Consider the following 21,505-nt stretch of genomic DNA (forward strand, 5'->3'; position numbering starts at 1 on the left):
GGTGCTTATTTCCACTGCGCTGTAATTTTGTATGTGTGGCTTGGCCTCTTCCAGATGGGCTTTACAATTACCATCCAGTTAAAATTTTTCTATAAAATTGTGTGTGTGACACGTGCACACCAGTGCTGCCGTATCAGTGTGTGTACATGAGACAGGACAGTGACATTTGGAGTGAATCAGCATTGTACATGTGTTATTCCACCTTGAGCATGAAACCCCGTGGTTTACGGCAGGGGCTCTGGGCTGTTATATGCGACTCGGTGCAATTTTTGCTATGATCTGTTGGGCTTCACAGCCAATAGATATTTGTCTTTACTGAGAGTTCATAGAGGTTAAAAAGTCACATGTTTTATTCTTTTACCTGATATTGTAAATAGTTTATTATATTTGCTACTGACAACCTCCAGAAAGGTACAATGAAAGCTTGACTTTGAGAAGTGCATCACAGCCCTCCATTTGGTTACACTCCAGTCAGAGAACGCCACCCATCTTTGGTCTGTCCCATGAGGACACTTACCATTGAACTGTCCTCAACATTCAGTCCAGACAGCATCCAGCCGTCCTTGCTCTCATGTTTCAGATAGCAGCGTTAGGAGCCCAGAGAGTCTTACTGGCAGTAGTGATTTTTGCCTGGATTACCCAAGGATTATACCATTACCCAAGGATTATACCAAGTGCCAATTGTCAACCGCTAACATGCCGCCTGCGCCGAGGACACGCTGGGACAAAGCTACACCAAATAAAACTACACGAAACTCCCAGTCCAGAATGTGAGGAAAAAAATCTGAAATTTTGAATATGTGTATATTCAGATTGTAGTGAAGTACGCAGAGTGTCCAGAGCAAAAGGCCATTTCAGTCAGAGATCCGTCGTCAGCTGTTCAAAGAGCTCGCGTTTTGGCTTGATTTTTGATGAGTGAGTGTAAATTTTGGATGTGTGTGTATGAGACTTCATCCTTCCTCCTTGCTCACTGAGCTCAGGTGTGCAAAAAATACTTTGGTTATTTTTCTAAAGTGTGTGTGTGTTCAGATACGAACACACACACACTCCACCTGGAGATGCCAGCCTGTCCATAATGCTCTGCTCTCTCTGCTCTGCTCTGGCCCCGCCCCCGTTGCCCAGGTGACTGGGAGAATGCCCCCCCTCTCTCTGCTGCCTCTGCTCTCCCCTATGACCTCGCCGCCCCCTCTCCTGCTGTCAGCGAATCAGGCAACGGTATGAACCCCAGCCGCCCTCATATTCCCCACCCCCTGCCTTTTGTCCCCTCCTGACTGACACACTGTTCTTCCAATGGCATGCCAATACTCCCAAACAGCCTTGTCTCTCGTTGTCCTGTGGTAAATTTCTCATCGTTTCACATACGATGAAGGAATGAAGTAAGTCTAATGTGTGAGGGCTGTTTTGTGTTCTGATGACGTTTGACCTTCAAGAATGTATTGCTTACTTTTTCCTTAAGCCAGTTGTTGCTATGGCAACTGAGGAGGCTCATAACCAGCAGTGGGACACTCTGTAAATGTTAGTGTATGCTGGTTGTTAGTTTGTGTCAGAGGTTAGTCTGTATTTTGGGGGTTAGTGTGTGTTGGGGGGGGGGGGGTATTTAGTGTATACTGTGGGTTAATGTGCTGCTATGTACCTCTTTGTGAATAAGAGAATCAGTGCTACATTTTAATTGAGTAAAAATCAAATAATTAGATTGGAGAGACACTTCTGATCTTAGAAAAGCATGAGCAGATGGGTCCAGTGAGTCAGTTCTGGTCTTCATATCTAGAGCTCTGCCTGTTCCCATGAGCACAGAGCCTCCCCCTGGACGTACCTTTGGCCGCAGAGCAGCTGAAGCAGCAGGTGTGAAATCACAGACTGCATCTTCAGCCCATGGTGATGCTCAGAGCAGTGAGATGCTGTCAGCAGAGAAACTGAGAGCAGTGAGACGCTGCGAGGAGGGAGAACGTTAGGGCAGTGAGATGATGGGAGAAATGAGACCCTGGGAGCAGGAGACCTTCAGAGCAGTGAGACTGTGATGAGTAAGGTTCTGAGAGCAGTGAGACTATGAGATCAGTGAAGACTCTAGGACCAGTGAGAGTACAGATCAGTGAGGCTCTGGGAGTAGTGAGACAGATCTATGAGATGCTGTGAGCTGAGATCAATGAGGCTCTGGGAGCAGTGAGACTGGGAGCAGTGAGACTGGGAGCAGTGAGACTGAGATCGGTGAGACACAGTGACCAGTTAGACTGAGATCAATGAGACTGTGGGAGCAGAGAGACTGAGATCGGTAAGACTCTGGAAGCAGTGAGACAGATCAGGGAGACTCTGGGAGCAGTGAGACAGATCAGGGAGACTCCGGGAGCAGTGAGACAGATCAGGGAGACTCTGGGAGCAGGCTGTTGGGGGGTATTAAGGTGAGCTCTTCATGTGTCTGGCTGAGCTGCTATCCAGGAGAAACACAGGCTACAAACATGCTTGCAGAGTGTGTGTGTTCTCTGTCTGCACGGGCCCTGTATGTAGCTCAAACCAAGTATTTATGAAAGCATGTCAGTGTGTGTCCCTGTGTGTACTGCGTGTGTTTTCCCTACTGTGTGGTGGTGGTGTGTAACATGTTTTATAGCAGGTCACATTTTTGATGGGTACCTTAATTTATACAGTCACCTAAGATATTTTTCCCTGAAATTCTAAAATATTTGTACCACAGGGTTGTTTTTGTGAGACATTGCAATTTATGTGAGTCACTTACTCCTTTTAGACACAGGCATACACACACGCGAAATGCTCTCACACTGTGTCTAGACTGTGTGGCTGTCTCTGTGCGACACCAGTGAGGTGTTTAGTGTGTTGTGCATGGGGAGGGCAGTGTCATTGATACGCACTGCTGCCTTTGTTCTGCTGAGAGACAGACGTTTCCCCAACTGCGCTGGCAAACCAGAGCATCTTTCCTCCTCGTCCCACTCCTCGTCCATCCCACGTCTCATCTCTGCTGTTTTATTTGTCCTGCTCTCTGCCCATGCCTCCGTTCGTCGGCTCTCTGCCTCTCTCAGTGCAGTGGAGATGTGCTGCTCCACCATCTACACACACACACACACACACAGTACATATATGTACACATCACATTTACACTTACTTGACATACGCATAAGGCCGCACAATTTAACCATCAATTACACAGTACACACACAGATGAAGTGGTTTCTTAATTTGGCCTGATGCCATGTTTTTTGTTGTGTGATTCATGTGTGTGTGTGTGTGTGTGTGTGTGTGTGTGTGTGTGTGTGTGTGCTCACCATCCTAGGTGTACTCACAAGCGGTGTCCTTGTGTGTGTGTGTGTGTGTGTGTGTGTGTGTGTGTGTGTGTGTGTGTGTGTGTGTGTGTGTGTGTGTGTGTGTGTGTGTGTGTGTGTGTGTGTGTAGTATAATAATCACGGTAGTTGATTATTGCAGATGTTCTTGTTGGCTCAGAATGATTCTCATGTGCAGGATAGGTGACATAACTCAAACTCAAAACTAATTTTTGCCACTGACCTCTGACCTGGAAGTATCTCATCTCTCTTCTTGTTCAGTTACCTCCAGTCCCCACAGGTCGCCATACAGAGGGTCACCCAGCCGTCGCCGAGGCAACGCTGTGTTCACTGAAGAGCTAGGCAGAGGATGCAGCACAGCTCCAAGTACCCCAAAGGTCAGGAGGGGTCAGCACTAGAGCAGCGTGTTGACTTTGGCTGGAACTGATTTATTTGAATAGTATCACGCGGAATTCATTTAGAATCGGAATCTGAATCGGAATCTGAATAGCACTACAACTACAAGGGCTTTCACATGAACAAGCGCATGTGTGTGTGTGTGTGTGTGTGTGTGTGTGTGTGTGTGTGTGTGTGTGTGTGTGTGTGTGTGTGTGTGTGTGTGTGTGTGCAGAAGGGGAGTTTGCGCAGGGAAAGGGGCGCGGCCTCTCCAGCTACAGGGTCTCCCGTGAGGCGAGCTGATGACGTCATCTGCCGCTCTGCCTCCCCGGCCACACCAAAGTAGGTCGCGTGAATTCTAATGCACATCTATACAAGCACACCCACACAGAGCCAGATGTGAGCGGGGTTAGGAACACACCCATTTTAATGCTTTTATCCAGATCTTCATAGACAGGGCGGTATGTCTGTCAGACAGAGTCTGCTCAAGCAGAGACGGAGGACCGCAGACCTGCGCTTCCTCTGAGCTGAGCCCAGCCCCTCGGAGGTCACCGCCAGCAGCTCTGCTACACACCAGACATCTAATAACTTCAGGCCTGGTCCCCATGCAGGTCTAGTCAGCTTCTAGCTCATGTTTGTCAGTCAGCACTCTCACTCTTTCACTATCTGGGGCATTAGGGAGATTCACTGCAGTTTGTATTCTGATACGTTAAAAGCAGAGTGTGTGGGACACTTCAGTGGCCTTAACATCGTTTACCATTACCTCCTTTCTGTCAGCGTACAACCCTCCAAAATGTATTTTAATGAGACCATGAGAGAGCAGGATTGTTTGTCTTAACTGTGTGTGTGTGTGTGTGTGTGTGTGTGTGTGTGTGTGTGTGTGTACGTGTCTATAGGCTGACTCCTAAGAGCCGTAACCAGTCTCCTGTCACGGTCCGCCAGTATCCTGCCTCTCCTTTGAAACTGAGGCCTGCCATGTCCATCGCAGACCACAATAAGGGGCCCTCGGACACCAATGACAAACAATCCGCAAAGGTCAGAGGTCAGGATCCTGCAGATAAGAAGCCCCTCCAAGCCGAGGAAGCTTTTAAAAAGAGCCCCGATACAGCAGCACCAGGCGCAGCTGGAAAAATGGAGTCGCCTGTTCAGAAGGTCTCCGGCCCAGTGACCCCGGAGAAGGGCCATAAACCAGAGAACCCCACCGCTGCAGCTCGACCTGCCCTGGGACAGAGGGGCCCTGACAGGGGCCACCGGGACGAGCAGAGCCCGAAAGCAGGAGACTCACAGAAGCACAACACAAGCAACCTGACTGCAGATAAGAGCACAGGTGACGTAGCAACTCAGTAACACAGCATTTATCGAAATTGATGTAATCTTTCAACTACATGAATATTTTCATACATAGGATGTTACCTGTATTAGAATTGCTGAATTACATTTAATATTCAACCCCAAAAAAAGGATTCTTGAAAAGGGTTGATTTTTCAGAAATATAACAGCAGACTATAGTGTAAAACCACAGTGTTCCACCTAAGTAGTGCAATGTTCAATTGGAAGGAGGTAGTGGTCTGTTTGAACAGTAGTGTTGTCATTTAGGCTTTTTACATGCAAAAGTAACAACTTTGTAATTCATTAAATAATTGATGCTATGTGGACTGTGACAGAATGGCATATTACCAAACATACCAAATTTAATAGCAGCTTGAATAGAAAATGGTGCTGGTGACAGGATGTGCATGTCTGTTTGTTTTCAAATGCTCAGTACCTGCATTTAAAGACAACATGCATATGTATTTGTACTCTAATTATATGGACTTTTGTTCATTTATTTATTTATTTATCCCATTTTCCCTTTGAACAGGTCAATCACTTGCGACCCCAGCTGAGAAGGCCGTGTCCATGAGGACAGATGCAGAGGAAGCGTCTCGTCTGCTAGCGGAGAAACGACGTCTTGCTCACATCCATGAGCAGCAGGAGAGGTGTGTGTGTGTGTGTGTGTGTGTGTGTGTGTGTGTGTGTGTGTGTGTGTGTGTGTGTGTGCGTGTGTGTGTGTGTGTGTGTGTGTGTGTGTGTGTGTGTGTGTGTGTGTGTGTGTGCACGTGTCCGTGTGTGCTATGAGGTTAAGTATCTGAATCTTCCGTTAAGTCTGTGTGTGTAGTGTTTTGCATGTACATTTTTTTTTCACATATCTTGTCTTTGAAAGAACATACAAATGGTTATTGTATTTGTGTGTGTGTGTGTGTGCGTGTGCGTACATGTGTACGTGTGTTTGTGTCAGGCTTAAAGCAGAGTTAAGAAAGAGGCAGGTGGACGAGCGAGTGCGTGGGGAAGAGGAGACCCGCCGTGAGGAAGATGAGCTCAGGGCCAGGAGGAGGGAGGAGGAAGAGCTGCAGGTGCAGCTGGACAGAGAGGTTAATAAATGCTCAGAGTGGACACTGTCTCTGTTCATTAGTGCTTACAGGAGGAGCCCATTGTGTCCCCACATAGAGCAGAAGGTTCCAGTCCAACCCACTGTGCTCTAGACCCACCCATTCTGATCTTGACCCATCCGCTCTATTCTAGACCTGCCCTCTAAACCAGCCCATTCCAATTTAGACCCACCCACTCTGCTCTAGACCCACTCACTATGTTCTAGATCCACCCACCCTGCTCTAGACCTAGCCACTTGTCTCCAGACACACCCACTGAACTCCAGATATGCACCCAAGAGTAGCTGAAAACAGTAACTGGAATGTCATATATACAGTGTAATGTAATGTATAGTGTAGTATGTACACAGTATGTATAGTATGTGTGTACATTGGTGAACTGAGTGTATTGGTATGTGCTCTACTTAATCTCTCTCTCTGTGTATGGGTTTGTGTGGCTGGGCACGTGTGTGTTTGTATTTGTGTATGTGTTTGCACGATTGTGTACGTGTATGTGTTTGCGTGTGTGTGAATGCACGTGCATATGTTTGTGTATGTGTGCACGCGTGTACATGTGTGTTTACATGTGCATATGTGTGTGCGCATATGTGTGTTTGTACATGTGTGTGTGTGTGTGTGTGTGAGACAGAGAGGAGTTGTGCAGCGTCAGCGGCAGGACAGAGAGCTGATGCAGCAGCAGGAAGAGCAGGAGAGACAGCAGAGGAAGAAGGTTTTACACCACTTTACAAAGAGCTTTACACCATCACTGCTTTACATCAAGATTGTACAAACAGCAACTTTACATCAATTCATAAATGTCTTCACAGTCATAACTACCAATACTATCTGTATAGAACTCTGCACAACTGTTTCCTACCATCCCTAAATTGTTTAAAACATAAACTTTACACTGTGACCACTTTGTAAACCTCACCTTTACATCATCACTCCTTAACAATCAATATAAATTGCAATGCAGGCAGGCTAAAGCAGTGTGCGGATCTGTTTGCAGAGAATTGAAGAGATTATGAAGAGGACGAGGAAGAATGAGGGGGAGTTTAAGGTATGGCTTATAACGTTAAGGTATTGCTGCTCTTAGAAGCATGAAGTGCCCAGAATGCAAAGGGGGAGTAAAGGCTGTGATTATATGATGAAGCGATAAACATATGTTTTGTTTATTTATTCCAGCTGTCTGTAATCATATCATTATTTCGTGTACCTCACACCAGTGTTTCAGCAGTGTTTACATACTTGTATGGTAAGGTCAGACACCCAGTTCCACTTGTATAGCTTACTAAAGCCAACAGAGGTGAGCAGGTGCTCTGCAGTCTAGAGGAGGGGACTTAAATAGGCACAGTCTGCGTCAAAAGAAGGAAACTAGAGCAGAAAGGAGTGACAGAGGCTGACGTACCATAACAACCTCCATGTTTCCACAGAGAGAGGACAGCCAGGAGCCCCTGCCCCCCTCCCCCCCCCTCCCCTCCAGGTAAGTCTGCCACCACAGAAGGCTTGGCCTACCTTCCCCACCCTGTCTGTCTTGCTACGTCTCTCTCCTTTAAAAAAAAACAAAACCCCACTGTGGCAATTTTGCCAAAGGTCTGTAGAATTGTCATGGTAGTTATTATACAACACGTTTTTTAACAACAGGGGCAAGTGATGCTTGAACTCTGCTAGACCAGGCTGCCTGTCGGACACCCCACCCTGGCTATGCAGATCTGGATAAAAGCTGAAACATGTTTTAGGAATATGGCCCATTTCAAATGCAGAAACATATTTTTCATGTTTTGTTGATCTTACATACTTATGTTTTCAGTATACAGTATTATCTGTATTAACTCTGTACCACAATTTTATAAATATTGTATATGTGATCGTGTAAATTGTCTGTGGTATTATTATAAGGTTTCTATTGAGTTTTTTCATATGGGGGAAATACATGTACACTTATCTTTTCGCAGAAATGTCAGAAAGTAATTTTGATGTAATAAGTGGAAGAATCAGGGAGGGAATTGCCCGAGTTATGGGAGGGAGGGAATAGGCTGAATTATTATGTTTTCTCCTGCCTCTCTTAGCCGTTCTTTTCCTGAGGCTGCCTGCTTATGCAGTTACTGCAGTTACAGTTCTGGTTCCTAGACACAGCGTTAAAAGTGCACGTCTGTGTCCCCTGGTGGTTCATTTTTGTAATTGCAGCATATCAGTCATACACTGCTTTTTGTACTGGTGCCGACGTTTGCAGGTTTCTGATAGCTCGTCTCTGGAAGGTATCAGCTCGTCTCTGCATGTCTTGTCTCACAATCCCTCTGTGTTGCAGCTTCTGCTCAAGGGCATTTGGGACTATATTTAAATTGCTGTTGGGCACTTTCAGTGAGGCACTTTTGACTGGCTCTCAAGAGTGTGGGGGGCTGTTCCTTTGTGCTTTATAATAATATATGTAAATGACGTATGTTAAGTTGAGCATATGTTGTGTTATGTAGGGGTTATTACAGACTTTGGAATGTTTATTGTTAATGTTTACTAATGTTGATCTCATCATATCCTGCTTTCAGTACAGGGTTTAATGTGATGTTTCTGTGGCTGTGATGACTTTAGTATGTAGCAGTAGTTCTGTGCACTTGCAGGTGAGGTCCAGGTGGACTCTAAGCCAGGCAGTGAGGTAAAAGCTCCACCCACTAGTCCCAGGACAAGCTCTGCTCCAGGAACCCAAGCTCCATCCACTGGTGCCCAGACAGGCTCCGCCCCAGGCAAACAAGCTCCACTCACTAGTCCCAGGACAAGCTCTGCTCCAGGAAGCCAAGCTCCATCCACTGGTGCCCATACAGGCTCCACCCCAGGCAAACAAGCTCCACCCACAAGTCCAAGGACAAGCTCTGCTCCAGGAACCCAAGCTCCATCCACTGGTGCCCAGACAGGCTCCACCCCAGGCAAACAAGCTCCACCCACTAGTCCCAGGACAAGCTCTGCTCCAGGAACCCAAGCTCCATCCACTGGTGCCCAGACAGGCTCCGCCCCAGGCAAACAAGCTCCACCCACTAGTCCCAGGACAAGCTCTGCTCCAGGAAGCCAAGCTCCATCCACTGGTGCCCAGACAGGCTCCGCCCCAGGCAGGCAGGCTCCACCCACTAGTCCCAGGACCAGCTCTGCCCCAAGCAGCCAAGCTTCACCCACTAGTTCCCAGACAGGCCATGCTGCCTACAGCTGGGCAAAGCCACAGGCACCCCGCCCCCCTAGCAGGCAGGACAGCACAGAAAAGCGAGTAGAGAGTTTTGCTGGGAGTGAGAAAGCACCAAATGCACCTGTGCGGACTCTGCCGAGGAGTCCCTCCCCAAACAGACAGCCACGCAGCGCAAAGACTCTGGATCAGAAGGGCGAGAGAGTGCAGCAGAAGCCTCAGAGCGGCGAGGAGGCCAGACACGACGACAGCTCCCCAGCGAAGGGGCAGGTGTGCCAGCCAAAGGCCTCAGCTGGATCCAGTCCTCAGAAACCCGAGAACCTCGAGATTCTGTCCAGAGATCTGGAAGCTGCCCAGGCGAAGGCCCTTGCCAGAGTACACGTGCCCAACCCTCAACCTCAGGCCCACCAGGAGCAGAAAGGGGAGGCTCAGGTGAAGAGCATCACGTCCGAGCAGGCCGCAGTCTCGCTCGATGCATGGGCACTCCAGCAGAAGAGCGCTGCAAAGATGTCTGTCGGTCCCCAGGTAAATGGTCAGGGCCACCAGATGACCTCCCAGATCTGCGCCGCACTGGCAAAGACTCAGGCCAATGGACAGACACCCTTGCAGGTGACGTCGAAGGGGGTGATGAAAGAGAGAAGCCCAGCCTCCCTCCCCCCACTGGCTGTGTCACGGACCCCGCCTCCTCTCATTAGCCTAGAGCTTCTACATGGAGGAGGTGGAGCAAGGGACAAATCAGCCAATGAGGTGCAATCAATGGAAATCAGGTGAATTCACAAGCGGCTGTCTTCCAAATCAATTTACACTTACCTTTAATTATAAAACCCTTCATTAGTTGGATTAAAAGGAGAGTGTAGATTGCTAATACTGAGTGTAGAGCATTAATACGTGTAGTGTTAATACTGACATGACCTCCAATCTGACCCTCACCTCTCCTCCCATCCCATCAGCCCTGTGTCTAAGGAGGAGCTTATCTCCATCCCGCAGTTCTCGCCAGTCGCAGACGTGCGGCCAAACAGCATGAGTAAGACACGGGCGCTGGAGGACCTGCTCGATCTGACGGGTCAGGTGGCTTACCCCAAACTCCCGCCCAGCAACACCCTGGGAGACTGCAACAAGAACCTGATCGAGGGCGTGTGCAGCCCGGGCTCAGAAACCAGGGTCATCGCCAACAACCCTCCAGCCTCCAACAAACTCAACATTCAGTAGAGTGGAATGTAAGGTGATTATACTTACACACTCCCACATACATACACAGATTGGAAGAAACAGTAATACCAGAACAATCATTTATATGGAAACTCATTAACATACATACCTTAGACGCATGTGCTTAATATCAACATATTTACATGTTAAATCCTTGTGTGTGTGTGTGTGTGTGTGTGTGTGTGTGTGTGTGTGTGTGTGTGTGTGTGTGTGTGTGTCGTGGACAGGTTAAGTGAATGGCAGAGCAGCAAGGCTGTGGATGAAGCAAGCAGTGAGAAAGAGTGGAGGAAGAGGAAGTGGCCTATGGGAGATGTTTACTGAGTGGTTGTGAATGGACCTTCGGTGTGGTGTGACCACTGAACGCTTCACCTGTATGTCTGATGCTCCGTATTCTACAGCTGCAAGAGCAGCAGCGTCGTGTTATGGACTGAAGTATTACAATGATGAATGTGTTATTTCTATATCTACATGGAGAGCAGATAATAGAGTGACCTGTTTATTAGATCTGCGTAAGTATGTTTGTGTGTGTGTGTGTGTGTGTGTGTATGCAGTATACTGTGTATGTTTGTACCTGACCAAAGCAAAGTGCTAAAGAAGGAGGTGGAAAAGTGTTTGGAGCAATACGTTCTTTAAACCACATCTCTTCACTGTTTCCTAATTGTAAAAGACTCCAGCTGTGAGTCAGGATAGGACACAAACAGCAGGCTGTGGTTTGTACCTCTCACCTTTAAAGAACAGAAACTCCAGTCTACAGAGGTGTGTGCCACCGATCCCACTGACTCAGCTAGCTATAGATTTCATTCCCATCCTCACCGATTTTAATCCCCCGAACGGTGGAAGGACACCATCCCAAAGTCCGCTCTAGTGTAGCCGAACTGTATTTCATGCTAATAGACTAAAGATCCTCGCATTGTGTTGCGTTTTACCAAACCCACACATTTTTGCCAGTAGCTGCTTGTGCTCCTGGTCAGGACTGAGTACTGTAGAGAATCGTCCCTATTAGCTCTGCATTGTATGTAGTAAGAGATTAAGGTTCACTTGGAGTAAATGAAACTGCGACTGACACATCTGCTGAGTATCATGATGGCTGATCAGCCTCAACTTGTACAAACCGGGAGGGGTTACTAAAGGTCACTCTCAGTGTGGAGCTCTTCCATTGGCTCTGGAAGAGAAAGAGTGACCTGCTTCTTTGGCCTTCCGCTTAAACAGGGAATGGAACCTCTGGCACACCTTTTTCAGCTTTAATTTGGTAGGACAGGGACAGTTCAGAGGTCGAGACACAGTCCCTTCCAGCTGCTTACTGTTGTGCTGTGATGGAATCAGACCATGTACCATATTGCACCACTGTCCTGTAGTGCTGCCGTCAGCTGCTATTGGTGTGACTGTTTGCAGATATGTGCAAGGGGACGAGTGTCAGTGATCACTCTTTTGTTCCTATTCTGGATGTATTAGGATGTGAGGATACACCAAAAAAAGTGTTTACTTGAAATGTTATGATCAGGGGTGGTCCACATTAGGACAAAAGAGGGGTGAAACCTAGTTTCTTATCCTTTATGTCAATTAAACAGCATATTGCAGTAACTTCAACACATCATTTCTTTAAACAATGTGCATGGGTCCTGTTTGGCATGACTGCTGTGCTACAGTTATACTAATAATAAAACACACGAACCCTCCCTCAAGAGCTCTCTCATTGTGTGTTCTTTGGTCTCGTTGTTATGTTCATGAATCCTATTTCTAACAGTCTTATCATTCATTGACCACCATCCATTCACTGGTGCACACATCATTTGTTAAGATGCATTAAACCTGCATTGTATATTATATATACATCTGTTTTATTTTTTGTTGAAAAATTGGTCTTCACAATGCAAATATTCCAGAAGGCCTTCTAACAATTCACTCAGTGTGTGTGTATATATGTGAGCAGTCTGCCTGTGTCAGTTGTTCCAGATAAATAATTTTAGCTAATCCATATAATCCCTCAAATGTAAATAATTTTGGTCAAAATGACAAGTTTTAAATCATGTCTCATCAAGGGTGCACCAAAGCTGAAAACATATTGGAAGACATGGTTACAATGGGCAACACAGTGACTTGGTGGTTAGCACGTTTGCCTCTCAGCACTGGGGTCTTGGGTTCAAGTCCCTATCTGAGTGGAGTTTCCATGTTCTCCCCGTGTCTGTGTGGGTTTCCTCTGGTGTCTCTGGTTTCCTCCCACAGTCCAAAGACATGGAGGTTAGGTAAATTGGCAGTCCCTGACAAATTCTCCCTGAGTGTGTCTGTGTCTTTTCATGTTCAATAAAAGCAGTTGTCTCAGTGTCTGTGCATGAATGTGTGTGCTTGTATGCCCAGTGGTGGATGGTGCTCTGTCACTGTCACTTGGGTATCTTGAAAGGTGCTATATAAATTGAATATTCATTCAATGTCACAATGTCATATTAAGATCTCAGTGTAGTGAATTCCATATTGTGCAGTCTGGCTTTGGGGTCTTACTGTAGTGTCAGCTTGTGCACCATTTGTTAGGTGATGGACACAACAACTTGGCCAAGGGCTCTGGAATATATTGATTATATGGTTTGGTGCCTCTTGATGAGGGCTTGAATCCTCAGATGAAGACTGGATCTTCGTTTGGGCCTTGGGTTCTTTCAATATATATATTTTACTCCTTTAGGGAGTTTATCTTTCCATTGTTACCATCTGGTGCTCAGACTTCTTTAAAGCTGGTTTCTGACAAAACCTGTTGTAAAATTATTATGCATGCGTGCACACATACACACACACACACACACACACACACACAAATAATTGACTAAAAATACCAATCTGCTCTGTTCACTGAGATTATGTGGTTCTGATAAGCTTTTGAGATAACAGTTAATGCTTGCAGCTGGATACTTATCAGTCTGTTATTATCAATCTAAGACGTCACCGAAAGTCTACTTGTTGAGTGACAAAGGCCAGCAGGTGAAAATTGACTGAATTCGCTCATACTGGCCTGGAACCAGACTGCGCCACTCCTACATGCATTCTTCTTACTTAACATGAAAGATGAAACTGAGCTGAGGTCAGGTTTATTTTGTCATGGAACGCCCTATTCATTGACGTCACTTCCTACATGCAGCTGTTGCAGTTCTTTATAGCTAGCTTAGCAAGCCAACATCGTTTTATCTTTTGCGACGCACTATGAATGCAAAGATCGTTATTCTAGCTACCTTAGTCAGGCTACTCTAACAACGTTTCATTAACCGTGCATGTAATAGACAGCATTTTCTTCTCTTTTTGATGAACTACAACCAACGCCAAAAATAACAACACCACCAAAAAATCGAACTGCGAGTTGGCTAGTTAGCGTTAGCTACCTGGCTAGCTAGCTACTAGCTTTCTAGCAGCGGGCTAGCAGCACCTTCTAAAATAACCTTGGGTAAGTTGTTTGATTTAGATTATTGCCTTTTGATAGTCTACCAGTACTAATGCGATAACGCATGAGCATTTGTTTGGCTTGGCGTCTTAAATAATCAGTTAATCACATGGCTGTAGTAGCGAACTTTCTGTCTTGGATCAGAAATGGGCTATTTTGGTTGAGCTAGCTCGCTTAGGTTTGTTGGCCTGGATGTGGCTAAAGCTTCCTTAGCTGAAGCGGAGCCATGTTTCCTAACACGTCACGGGAGACAGAAAGTAAAACCTGAAGTACTTTATGTATTTTTCACTTACGAATGATCCGCTTATTTAGTTTAAGTCTATATGACGTCCATACATGATGGTTATTGTGAATCGAGGCTAATCTAGGGAGTCTTAACGAGGCGTTGTGGGTTCTGGTCGGTTTAAACTTGAACGTTTGAGTTGTTTAGTTGACTAAGGTTCGCTTGTGAGCAGCCTAGCTGGTGGTGGGTTGATTTATTAACATTTTTCACCACCATCACTAGCTTCGATGAACGTTACGCTTCAGTTCTTTGGTTTCTGCCTTTGCTATATAAAATGCTCTGACTTTTTCTTGGATCCACGACGCCATTATATCACCAAACGATTAAATGCGACAGTGATAAACTGATATTTTTCTAACGGGAAGGTTGACGTTGTAAAAATACTTTAATAACGGACTTTTTTGTTTGATCTTACTGGATGTGTTAACGTCAATTAAATAATTATCTCCAGTAAGGGCAGAATCCGAAGATGGTGAGACCACACTCGGGGTCTCCCCGTTCTAAACAGAGGTATTTTTTTACTGATTATTTTACCATATTTAATCGAGATTAAGTAGTCAAGTCAGTAATGTGAACAAGTTTAGCAGTGTCTGAGTTTTTTTGCTTTTCAGACCATTCTCTGAAGGCTACCACAGTGAGCACCATGGGGGCCGTATGGTCCCCTCTTCTAGGAGTCAGAGGGGATATCGAGGCCACCCAGGTAAGGCCCCTCCCAGCTGGAGAGAGGGCACCAGTGGAGGACCATACCCCTACTCCAAAAGACCACCTCTAATGAGCGAACCTAGAGAGAGACCACATGGACACTGGATGTCGCAGAACCAGGATCACTTCAGGCAGTACCACAGCCCCCAGGATTCTCAGCGGGGACGCAAGAGGCCTTCCCCACCATCCTCAAACCGCGCTCCCCTGCTCCAACACAGGATGTCCCCACATGGTCCATCACATGGACCACCAGGTCATCACAGACCACCAGGTCATCACAGACCACCAGGACATCACAGACCACCGTCCTTCCACAGAAATCATTCTGGTCACATTTCTCCTTCATCTCGTCACTTCCATGGTCCTCCCTCAGACCAGAGAGGGCCGTCCCCCCACAGCACGTACAGACCACCCCCGCGTCACCTGAGCCCTGCACACGAGCAGGAAAGGAGCTGGGGGCCTGCGAGGTACCCGAGTCCCAGGGAGAGGCCCCTCGTGCGGCAAGCCCGTGGAGGGCATCGCTGGAACGGCCCAGGGGGCTACCCTCACCCCAATGGGGAGGTTAGGCCCCCTGGCTCTCCCTTTAGGAAGCCAAGGGAGTTTCATGAGAGGAGCTCGTATCCAGAGAGGTACAGGCATGAAGCCGTGAAGGCCGGGTGAAATGAATGGTAGAGATGCAGGGGCAATATGAATGTACAGAGAAGTGTATTAGATAAAAAAAAAATAACCGTCAAACTGGGAGAACTTAAACCCACACTTCCTTGCCTTTACCCCATATATTTCACTGGGAGTAAATATTGCTGCAGGACATAATTGTAGTGCGCTCTTGCGTTGAGCCCTTTTTACAGTCAACCAGTCAATGTGGAGAAAATGTTATATACCCTATCAATCTTTTATAAAGAATAGTACTGGGCCAAGAAGTGTGGCATTCAGCAAAGGTGGCCCTGGATGTAGCATAAATGAAGTTAAACACCTCCCCAACACACACACACACACACCCCTCAAAAAAAAAATTCCAACACTGCTCCAGCGGCAGGAGCTTTTCTTATAACCCCCGTGTTTGTATTGTTTGTGATGGATGTGCAGGTGGTCTACAGATGGAGATCCACGAAAGCCGCTTGGAGAAGTTGGCAGGGAGCGGGGAAGGGACAGGCCCGGGCATCAGGCCCCAGAATGGGTGCACCGGGAAGGGGGTCACCCATATCCCCGCCCCCCTTACAGATCACCCTCATGGAAAGCTGGCCCACCTTCCTCCGACTCGTCTTCCAGATTGCCTCCACCTATGCGACCTCAGGAGAGGCCATCACTGAAGAGGAGGAGTCAGGAGTTTGGACGACCTCCGTCATCTATGGGCATGGATTATGGACCACCCAAGCGGTTTCGCAGAGAGTTGTCAGTTCGACCACTGCCCCCTAGGGGATTTGGAGGTCGCGGTCTGTCCCTCAAGGACAAGTCTCGGCTGGTAAAGGGGCGCTGCTTCAGTGCCGAGTCTGTGGCCCGTTTCAAATTGCCCCCACCAAAGGCAAGGCCTTCAGACAAGCTACAGAAGACCAAGGTACAGAAAACGTCAAAGAACGGTGAAGAGTCCTCTGAAGATGCACCTCGCAAAGTCCCTGTGAAGAAAAGTGCCAAGAGACCCACGACTAGAGAGTCTCCCACCGACTCTGACTCCAAATCAACTGACCCTGAAAGGGACTCCGAGACACAGGTGGAATCCCGGCGCTCTGTGAGAGCACACAGGTACGGTATCACCCCTCATACTGTGGCAATGGGCGCGTGATGTTTAGAAGGTCAAGCTTCCTGTTAATGGCACTGCTTTCACCAAAAGGCGTCACTGTTCACATGAGCCAAAGAATAGAGGCTATTTTACTCATCAAAATCACCTCTAAGATGTGTAACCTTCTGTCGTTGCCCACAAAATGTCCATAAGAAATTTTATCACAGGGATATCTAAGGGGGAAAATTCCCAGAAGTGCTGTCTTAATCGTACCACGCCAAAAAGGTCAGTCTGAAAAGGTGTCATGGTGGTTACATCAGTTGCTGTCAGACCCAGGGATGTGGTGACCTGTAAGGGAGGTGCAGCTCTTTGAAAGCACTGACGAGAGGAAATAACATGGCTCCATCTTCCAGTGTGTGCAGAGAGAACGCCACACCAACAATTTCAACAGAGGTTGAACTCAATTCCTTTCACATGAATGATCACTCACATTAACAGTATGGTTGACAAGTTTGTGTGGTTGCACAACATTCCCCATTATGGCAAGAAAAATACTGCAGTCATCTATGAATTTCTCCTGGAGACGGTTTGAAGATTTATGTTGGCAAATGGAAAATCCACTTGATTGCATTGGAATTCCAATTATGCTGAAGAACATTACAGAGGATGGAATATGACTGAAGTTACCAGCTCCTGACTGAGTCTTCTTCCTGCCATCTTGAAGTGGAACAACTGGCTTGTTGTAATAAGATGAAGAAACCAATCAGAGGGAGAGTGTTCATGTGTGTGTGGTTTTATGGAGACGTGGCCTTATTGCAGTGCATTACCAGAAAGATATCTTTAAGGCCTGCCTGTTAAACTACATCCTGAAAGGCAAAATAACAAAACCACAGGAATCTGGATTATCTCTTGATCATTGGAAACAATGGTATTTTCAGTGTGCCCCCTAAAGAAGGCTGAAGAAGTTAGTTCTCCTCACGTCTGTTAGCATTGAGGCTATAAAACAAATCTTTCATCAAGAAGGGACCAAGATGAAGCCAAGGATATTATGTCTTCAAATTAAGGCTGGATCTTGTGCTAACTTGTTACTAGATGTTTTTCGAGGTAACTGGATGGATTGCTAAACCACAGGTCAGCCAAATGAACCCCTTCATGTGTCTCAACATCAAAGATCACTGGACCTTCTAACTAGGAGTTGTTTTAGGAAGGCTTTCAACTTTGTGTAAATGTGTGCACAGTTGACATGAGAATTACCTTTTGAACATGCAATGCAATCTTCAGAAAAACGGCAACATTTCTCCAGTGCTGTACAAAAGTGTTTTGAAGAACCTCGAGTCCTTTCATGTCCAGATGACCTCAAGATTAACAAGGTGGCATCAGCGAATACCGTAAATATTGGAAGTGCTGAGGAGGGATGCGATGAATGCAGGATGGACAAGCTACTGAAACTTTGGATTAAATACATTGACGACTCCAACTTCAAAATCAAACGTGATCTGAGAAGTGGCTCATGGATGAAAAATCCAGGAATAATATGGAAGTTACTGGATGACCATTTATTAGGAGTGCAAAACAAGATTACCAATCAGATCCAGGCATATCCTGACTTCTCATTTGATTCGTCCAAGTCAGTTACTCGCATTAGAGAAAGGAAAGCCATTAAGAGCCAGAGTGAATCAGAAAACTAACCTACCAGTTCAGACTGGAGCATGGAGATGATGGGCTTGCTTTGCTGTAAGTACCCATGGCAGTGATCCCTGTTTGGTTATTTGACGCTTTTGTTACTGTAGTTTGGTTTGCAGGACTGTTTGATTTTTTTCAGTATTTTTAATTTTATTGTTGGTCTCTTGCCTCAGTTCATGAGGAAGGTACACCTGTTTTTAATTTTATAATCTGCATGCACACTCTTCCTTATTAATGCCAAAAGATGTCCTAATACCAACAGTGGTGTAATCATCCTTATTCTTCTGGGCAGTCTAACTCTTGTCTACTTCAATTACTCTTGCCAGCTCTTCACCCATAGACAAACTGACCCATGACCTTGTTGTGGTTTCCCACTGGGAGGCTGAAGCTAGACCAAGTTCTAGTCCTAGAAGCAGCTCCCCTTGGAAGCGCAGGACGTCCAAGCATAAGACTGGAGGTACTGGATGACTTATCATATTTTGTTACATAAACTCAAATCCATTAAGTGGATTTTGATAATCTGAAAGGTTCAAGTTGTCATGAAAATACAATTTACAATTCTCAGACGCATCAAACTCTCATGGGAATCTGACACCGAACGATCGTTTTGGTAAACTGCATAGTCCTGGAAGTTCACTGCGTGACCAAAAGGACCGAAGGTAAATCACCTTCCTAAGACAATGGATTTGAAAGGTCAGATAATTCCAGTCCTATTTAGAGAGTCCATTCTTACATGCGTGTAATGTTGCAGGCCATCCACTGGTCCTGGAAAATTGCTAAGAAGGCCAGGTTCTTTTCAGGTAACGCAATCAATCATTACCCAAAGTAATGACTATAGCACCCACAATTTAAATGTGAAAACCTGCATTGTCATTTGTATTAATTTCCATATAGAAGCCCAATTTTCGCCCAACCCTTGGAATTAAGAAGGGCCCATGTCCTGATGGGGTGTTCAGAAAGCCATTAATGGTGAGCAATATGAGCATTACGTCATATTTCTTCCTCCTGTGCATAAAGAGGGAAGGTATCATGTTCGCTGAATATGGTTTTGGGGTAGCTTACACAGGACTTTATTCTGCAGTGGTGGTATAGCGGTTCAAAGGCCGTTTCAATTTGCCATTTTTCCTTCCCCTTAAGGCTACCATGGTTGCACGACCACCAGTCCATCAGAAGCCTGTGTTCAGGAAGAGTCAGAGCATTATGTCGAAGTACAGGAACCTGCAGACACTCCGGCGCAAAGCCCCGCCCCATCCACGCCCTGCCACCAGCTACCGTCGCTGGTGAAGACCCAGCAGAGATAAATCGGTATCCGCAATCGGTTTCCCCATTCTCCTGTGCAGCCACGCCATTGTTGGCAGCTTGGCGTTAACGTTTTGGTGCGTTTCATTTTGCAGACTCTTGGCCATTAGATGCAATGGTGCATCGTCAAGATGGATTTGCATCGCCTGAACATAGCAGGCCTCTCCGTGTGCTTGATGCCCCAATAATGGTGCCCCTGATGGGCTAGTAACCCTCACCTTCCGTAGTCACTGTCCAAAAGACAATAAAACTTTTACGGTTGTCTCCAGCAGTCACACTGTGTAAACCATGATTGCCAAAGTTTACTTTTGTTTGGATTTTCTCCCTTTTTCAGTCAAGGATCACGGCCTGATGTATTGGGGTTTTTTTTTTTTTTTTTTTTTTTTTTTTGTGGAAAGGGTTTTTGGTTTGTTTCTTGGTTTCTACCCTTGTGTACATCTGTCCAGTGATGCATCAGCCCCAGTTTCAGGTCTGTTTGAGACGGCAGCAGCACTCTGCTATGTTTTATGTGGTAGTTATTGTTCTATTCAAAACGGCAGAGAAGTTGAGTGTTTACTGGGTTTCCTTAATTCTATAAATATTATATATACACACTGTTGGAAGTGCTTTGTATGGCCCTTCAGATATTATGTACATTGTTTATAGAGGGAGATTTCAATAAAAGAACTGGAACTTTGGATCTAGTGATGTACTGTCATATATGAAGCATATGTTAAGTCAGTGGTTCCCAACCTTTTTTTCCTTGGAGCCCCCCCTACTCAAGTCCAAAAAAAGCCAGCCCCCCCCCCCCCCCCCCCCCAGCCTAACCCCAGCCTATATAAATGTCAAAAGAATAAAGGGATTAGAAATTAACATTTATTTATAACAATAAAGAATAAAGGGCAACAAGTGTACCATTTACAACAGGTGTACAATGATGAAAAAAAAAAAAAACATCTGAACTTCAAAACTGTCATTACAGGGTTGCCAACTCTCACGCATTGAGCGTGAGACACACGCATTTGACCGTCTTCACACGCTCTCACGCCACACTTCCGATATCTCACGCCGAAAAAAAATTCAGTTTATTTACCTCTGATCCACATCTATGATTCAATGAGTTACTAGTTCGCTCTGGCGCCAACCACTGGCGATCGATCGATCGCGATATAACACTTAATTCGTGTCCATTTTTGGACAATTTACGTTTCCTATCCCCCCGTCAACAACTTACGTTCGTTACGTACACAATTTCTCCATTTCAAATCTGTTCATTTATAAACACCTTGGGCTTGCATACCTTTGACCAGGGATGCGATGTTTGGTTTGATGGTTGAGACAGCCAGTCTAAAGTCCTGGTGAACATCGAGTCTGTTTTTTACCAGAGCGCTGAAAGCTGACTCCGACAGGTACGTAGTGCTAAATGGGAGAATAACTTTTCCTATTGCGTGGGTCCAACACCCATCCTTCTCTGGATAAATACTCATCGATGTCAGCAAAGCGGCTTTGAATCTCGTCTCGCAGAAGTCTCATATGGCGCGTAAACTCGTTTACGATGTCGTTTTAATTTGCTCGGCTTCATGCTGTCATTAGCTAGCTTCTCACCACAAATGACACATTCTGGTTTAGTTTTGTCCTGTCCCTCCATAAGGCCATCAAGGTATTGCCTTGTTTTTTTTTATGAGGAGGACTCATGTACACATTTACGTTTCTCAGCCATATTTAGTGCTGCTGGCAGAAAGTGCGTGTCTGCGTGATGCGGTGCGCTGAGTTTCAGAGGTGAAAAAGTTGCTTGTCATAAATAGCTAAATATTATTTAATTGTGGACCTGAATGTTTCATTTAATTGATAAACATTGCAGTAGAAGAGAATTCAATGTGTGTATAAAAAATGCTCAAAAATATTTTATAACCTCAAAGCAGCTAGAGCTCCGCGGAGCCCAGGTTAGGAACCAAGGTGTTAAGTAACTTCAT

The 21,505-nt window shown here is 46.0% G+C and overlaps 2 protein-coding genes across 2 annotated transcripts in view; both read left to right on the top strand.

The window, feature by feature from the left end:
• The window catches only part of map7d2a (MAP7 domain containing 2a), a 20,268-nt gene extending 8,157 nt beyond the window's left edge, over window positions 1–12,111 (top strand). The window contains exons 7-19 of the mRNA XM_077010806.1: window positions 1,123–1,215; window positions 3,549–3,664; window positions 3,898–4,004; window positions 4,559–4,989; window positions 5,524–5,641; window positions 5,941–6,073; window positions 6,720–6,800; window positions 7,083–7,133; window positions 7,507–7,556; window positions 8,382–8,394; window positions 8,673–10,006; window positions 10,190–10,461; window positions 10,676–12,111. Of these exons, the coding sequence (XP_076866921.1) occupies window positions 1,123–1,215; window positions 3,549–3,664; window positions 3,898–4,004; window positions 4,559–4,989; window positions 5,524–5,641; window positions 5,941–6,073; window positions 6,720–6,800; window positions 7,083–7,133; window positions 7,507–7,556; window positions 8,382–8,394; window positions 8,673–10,006; window positions 10,190–10,448 (2,786 nt within the window). The 3' untranslated portion in view covers window positions 10,449–10,461; window positions 10,676–12,111. The remainder of the gene's footprint in view (window positions 1–1,122; window positions 1,216–3,548; window positions 3,665–3,897; window positions 4,005–4,558; window positions 4,990–5,523; window positions 5,642–5,940; window positions 6,074–6,719; window positions 6,801–7,082; window positions 7,134–7,506; window positions 7,557–8,381; window positions 8,395–8,672; window positions 10,007–10,189; window positions 10,462–10,675) is intronic.
• A 1,441-nt stretch (window positions 12,112–13,552) lies between these two features.
• Window positions 13,553–20,232, top strand: LOC143518806 (uncharacterized). The gene is made up of 10 exons (XM_077011600.1): window positions 13,553–13,872; window positions 14,604–14,662; window positions 14,764–15,483; window positions 15,941–16,594; window positions 18,581–18,711; window positions 18,820–18,913; window positions 19,006–19,054; window positions 19,149–19,223; window positions 19,392–19,559; window positions 19,649–20,232. The coding sequence occupies exons 2-9, from the start codon at window positions 14,622–14,624 to the stop codon at window positions 19,536–19,538; spliced, it is 1,911 nt and encodes a 636-aa protein (XP_076867715.1). The 5' UTR covers window positions 13,553–13,872; window positions 14,604–14,621; the 3' UTR covers window positions 19,539–19,559; window positions 19,649–20,232.
• Window positions 20,233–21,505: the final 1,273 nt, after the last annotated feature.

The sequence above is a fragment of the Brachyhypopomus gauderio genome, chromosome 7 (genome assembly GCF_052324685.1).
Source record: "Brachyhypopomus gauderio isolate BG-103 chromosome 7, BGAUD_0.2, whole genome shotgun sequence".
NCBI lineage: Eukaryota > Metazoa > Chordata > Actinopteri > Gymnotiformes > Hypopomidae > Brachyhypopomus > Brachyhypopomus gauderio.

What these genes read in the sequence shown, in the direction of transcription:
- LOC143518806 (XM_077011600.1), top strand. Translation starts at nt 14,622, where the DNA reads ATGGTGAGACCACACTCGGGGTCTCCCCGTTCTAAACAGAG. An exon ending in GTCCAAGCATAAGACTGGAG is followed by an intron (nt 18,712 to 18,819) that starts GTACTGGATGAC and finishes TACAATTCTCAG; the next exon opens with ACGCATCAAACTCTCATGGG. An exon ending in CGTGACCAAAAGGACCGAAG is followed by an intron (nt 18,914 to 19,005) that starts GTAAATCACCTT and finishes GTAATGTTGCAG; the next exon opens with GCCATCCACTGGTCCTGGAA.